General features: G+C 43.1%; 1 protein-coding gene across 1 annotated transcript in view; it reads right to left on the reverse strand.

Moving 5' to 3' along the window:
- The window catches only part of nid2a (nidogen 2a (osteonidogen)), a 52,038-nt gene extending 46,886 nt beyond the window's left edge, over nucleotides 1-5,152 (reverse strand). Inside the window, exons 1-3 of the mRNA XM_080423055.1 lie at nucleotides 4,736-5,152; nucleotides 3,241-3,426; nucleotides 2,600-2,716 (exon numbers count right to left, since the gene is read on the reverse strand). Coding sequence (XP_080279181.1) covers nucleotides 2,600-2,716; nucleotides 3,241-3,426; nucleotides 4,736-4,939 — 507 coding nt within the window. The 5' untranslated portion in view covers nucleotides 4,940-5,152. The remainder of the gene's footprint in view (nucleotides 1-2,599; nucleotides 2,717-3,240; nucleotides 3,427-4,735) is intronic.

The raw sequence follows: 5,152 nt of genomic DNA on the forward strand, positions 1-5,152 counted from the left end.
AAATGCTATTTGAAGTAAGGCGATAGACAAACTATATAGGGTGTTAACGTGGTTAAAACACCACACTCACCAACACCTTCCTGACACTACTACCCCAGCCCCCATCCCTAATGCACACACAGACACACACACACACACCTCTAGTTAATCAGTTGAAACGTAAACACACACCACACCCAACCCAGCACCTCTGGGCTAATCAGTTCAAAGGGAGATGCTATCAGACTAGCTGGAGATAGAGTCACACTGCATGCAGTCTCAGTACCCAGGCGACACACAAACCATGCTCATTCTTCTGACCCGACCCCCATTTGTAGATTAAAAGGAAGGTTAAGCACTACTAGAGGGACCTATTCATTTGGCCGCTAAGCCCCCCTTAGCATATGCAAAGGGGAGGTTCACACCAGAGATTTTGTTATGGTGAAATTAGCCCAGCAGTCATTTTAGCTTCTTTCTTTTTTTTGGGGTCAATACTAGTCAAAGTTTAAGATGGCATGAAAGTCCTTTTCAAGCATTCTCACTATTTCTACAGTCATGGTTTGAAATGGCATGTCTTGCATGTAGTATTAAGATAAATTCTACATTGACTAATTCGATTTGGTGAAAATCTACGAGTAAAAGAAACAAATAGTCGCACAACTCTCCCTGCAAAGTGAGTTTTAATAGACAAAAAGCAACATTTCCACTAAATGTCTTCTTCAGGTTGTGAAGTTCAAATCCACCACGCACACCGGTGTGGTGGAGAATATTTCAATGTCCTTAAGAGAGGTTGTTCTGACTGATATACTGTACTTCATTAACTAATGCTCACAAAGGCAAAGTCCCAACCCTTCCCTTCTACAAACATGATCTCCACCACCAGCAACCCCCCCAAAAAATCACTGCATCACTCTTTCCCAAATATACATACATACATACACACAATGGAGGAAAGGATAGAAAGAAAACAAAGACAAAGGAGTTAAGGGGGAGAAATGACAGGATAAACACAGATGAGAGTGAAAGAAAGACCCCCTGGGGCATCCCCCTCTGTCTCTCTGTCCATCCCACATGCTGGCCACAAACTAGGCCTAACAATGCACTGCTTTGACTCAATACATTCAAAGTAAAGGCTGGAGGGGGGGTTCGGGGGCGGGGGGGGTCGTATGATGTGTCCCCACTCCATCCACCCAGGCCCCCCTTCTTCCATACAAATTCAAGCCCACTTCTAAAGCCACGCTCTTCTCAAGTCCCCCCCCCCCCCTCCCCCCACCCCCCGAGGCGAGTGGCGTGTAAAATCCGTTTCCCGTGTTTACATTTTGTCCACGCCACAGTCGGAGTCAGACCGCGCTCAATTGATTCTCCTCAATAAAATGTCCATAAAGACAGGCCTCCCAGAGACTAGAACTTGCGATCCCTGTTATGAAGAATCCAATAACGCGGGAGCTTTTCAGCACCTTGTGATATAACCCCTTACGTCAGTACTACTGGTAAGAACTGGTCTGGTACTGACAGATATCGCCTCTCAGGACCTCTCGGGACCCTAGCTCCAAACTTAATTAACCACGTGAAGCCTAGCGTCTATATTCTGGGGCAAACATTTGGCAAAAAAAAATTCAATCTTGTAGATTAGATTTGGTGTAGACTCTACACCAAATCTAATCTACAAGATCGACAATTTTATGGTGTCAATTTGTAAAGGGACAAAAAGGAGAGAGCCTAGTGTAGACCCCTATGGCTGCGGAAGTGGCTAACCACTTCACTTTCAGGCGAAAATGTCGATCTTCAAGCTCACAACATGTTGTGACTATTTGATGAGCAGTATTTACAGCTTAAATGGTTGAGATCAACACTCTTGATGATCCTTTGTTGAAGCCACTACAGAGGCTTAATTGAACCCGTCTGGATTCAAATTCTTAATTTTAATCAATTTAATGTAACTTTTTTTTCCCCACACAAGAATTAGAAAATACAGTGAATCTATGAAGGGAAGAGACGATCAGATTTTCTTACAGTTTCAGCTTAACACTAAAGCTGTGAACTCGATGAAGAAACAGAGGAGGCAGTGTCCGCTAGAGTGTGAGAAACAAGACCATGTGTGTGTGTGTGTGTGTGTGTGTGTGTGTGTGTGTGTGTGTGTGTGTGTGTGTGTGTGTGTGTGTGTGTGTGTGTGTGTGTGTGTGTGTGTGTGTGTGTGTGACAGTAGGGGGATAACGACTTGGGAGGATGGGATGAGGACGGGGGAGGGGGACACATGCTGATGACCCCTAAAGATGTCCTCTCACCCCTGGATAAGGTCAAGAGGCAAATTGGTGGGTGGGGGGAGGGCTATAAATAGAGCCCCGCTCTCTTCTTCTTCTTCTTCTTTTCCTACTCGGTGCAAATTACAGCTCACACAAGGAAAGACAGTACACGCCTTCCAGGAATCTGAGCGTCCAGCAGTGAGACCTTTTGCCAAACTGGCTATTTACACTTTAACCACATTAACCCTGGCATCCCTATTCTGGGCAAATTCTCATGAGTTTGCTATTTCTCAGATCTTTTTCAAACTTTTCAAAAATAGCAGATCTACAAGCTCACAGTAGTGCAATCTATCAAGTCATCTCTCTGTGTCTCTTACCTGGTTAGTCGGTCCAGCGGTGCGACTCGGCTCTTCGTATGCCCCAACATTCTCCCATGTGGCCACAACGGCGTGTGTGGGCGTGAACTTCGCATCTGGGAATCCTCGATGTACTTCCTGAACAGCCGAATGAATGAGAATTAGTGAGTGAATGAGTAGGTGAAGGCAGGAAGAGCAATTCAATTAACAAGTGAATGGATAACCTAATCTGCACACAGATAAACACACATATACATGGTCCCCCTCCCCCACAGCCAGTGCCATTTGGTTAATTCAGTTCTATGATGAGTTATTCCCATTCTCTCTTCATTGTGACCTTGCTCAGCCCAGTGAACTTTGTGGAGTCCTAGTGCAAACGTTTACTTTAGCATTCACTTGAAAGGTTTCAACATAGTACTATAGCTTGCTAGCTGAATCAAAAAAGAATTAATGCAATGAACTCAGAAGCTTTACCTGTATGTACACAACAGTACTTATACATGTTTGTTCAACGGACCGAAATAAGCTATAACTATATAACTAATCAGTGCAGAGGTAGTCGAGTGTCGTGGGATAAAGTGGGAGTGATATTATAAAGTGACATGCAGCTTTTAAAGTCCTGGATGTCTGTTTGTATACGGCCCTCAACCTCTCATCTTTACCTGGGCCACCCTGTTGAGGATACTGGGCGTCTCCGTCAGCCTGTAGTAGATCTGTCCTTTCCCTCCGCTGGTGTCAATGTCTGCCAAGAACGGGGCGACCACGGGGAAGTCTGTGGGGAAGCCATCGTCCACATACTGCTTCTCCATAGGGAGGTCCTTGGCTGAGACGATGCCATTGGTGGCCACCTGGATACAGATGCAGAGAGAGAGTTATCAGACTAAATGTATTAACGTTGCATACTGAAACATCCCTGCAATGAGAACACATTTTGAACTGTTAATAAAAAAAATATATATATGGGTCATATTAATCAGCGACTCAATCAAATAGCACTGTTGGATTCACATTGTCCCTGGTGAGACAACTAATTTGATCACTGACAAGTACAAACAGTGAGTCTGTTTCTTCATCATGAATCAAAAGGCAGAGGTCAATGATTCTGAACTCCACTAGTAGTAGGCCTAGGCTCTACCAAATCCATGATCATGATATCACAACACGTGCTCTGCTTGTATAATGAAAAGTGAATAAAATACACCACTGGAATTTAAATGGTTCTGACAAGTTTACAACTAGGCTGTTTATATACTTTGGAATTGATTTAAACAACAACAAAATACAGTCACTGACTCATGTTTTGGACTGTAAGCCTGTCTACATTGCCTCCACTGCCAACCCAGCCTCATGCTTATTTTAGACTTTCTTCACTCACTGCAAAAGCTTACAGTACATGTCATTAACCGCATATTCTTGTTTCCTGTTCTTTTCTGCGGTAAAACAAAAATAGCAACAAACTTGTCCCAAGCTTAAAACTTACAAGCTGACCATAGGGTGCTGCTGAAAGAAGTCACCCATGTAATTCATTACAAATTAATTACCCCCCCAGGAGACAGTGAGAAAGAAGAAGAACATTGCAGTAATAGCCTAATTGAACATATCTATTCCATCATTCACAGAAAGCCTAAAAATTGCCTGCAAAGTTTAAATTGACAGAAAGTACCTAAACTATATTCACAAGAAAGTTAACTGTACTATCCCAATTACTATTTGAAGAGAATAATCATAATAACTCTAGCCTTCATGGAGTCCCCAATAGGCTTTTTTTAAATATAAAAATGAAAGTTATTTGAGTGTGATTATCTCATCTCTATTTTCCCATACTAACTCATGCCTCCCAATCATGGTTACAACATTTCACATCTTTGCCAGCAGGTAGTCTAACAAAGCATCATGATAAGAGCACAATTCATTATTATTATTAGTTGAGTTATGAATATTTCACATAGCTCATAGAATAATTTCAAATACTCACATATAGCTCATTATTAAATAATTCCAGATACTCACATATAGCTAATTAATACATCATTTCAGATACTCACATATTGCTCATTATTAAATAATTCCAGATACTCACATATAGCTCATTCATAAATAATGTCAGATACGGTACTCACATATAGCTCATCATAAAACAATGTCAGATATACTCACATATAGCTGAGTGAACTGGGAGCTGTAGAAGTAGAGGGGTCTGGGCAGGGCCAGGACCGTGGCGGTCTCATCGTCTCCCTCGGCCAGGGTCAGGTCTCCACTCAGAGACCCATAGGGGAACATCTCGGTCCTCTGGATGGCCGTGACCACACACACACTGCAGCATAAACCCAGCAGAAATAACCTGAACTTCTCTCTCGCCATTGCAGAGCCGGGTTATACGTACGTTTAAAGTCAACAACTTTGCATTGAGCGATTGCAAAAAAAAAGTTTGTGTGTGCGGCAGTTTTAGAGAGTTCACACAGGTTGCGTTGCGCGCACTGGTGAAGCAGCGGTGCGTGCGTGTGTGGAGAGGGACAGATGAAAAGAGAGAGAGAGAGAGAGAGAGAGAGGGATGGTGCTGCTGCAGAGTAGACC

Source organism: Gymnoscopelus braueri (assembly GCF_963280865.1).
Source record: "Gymnoscopelus braueri genome assembly, chromosome: 24".
Taxonomy (NCBI): domain Eukaryota; kingdom Metazoa; phylum Chordata; class Actinopteri; order Myctophiformes; family Myctophidae; genus Gymnoscopelus; species Gymnoscopelus braueri.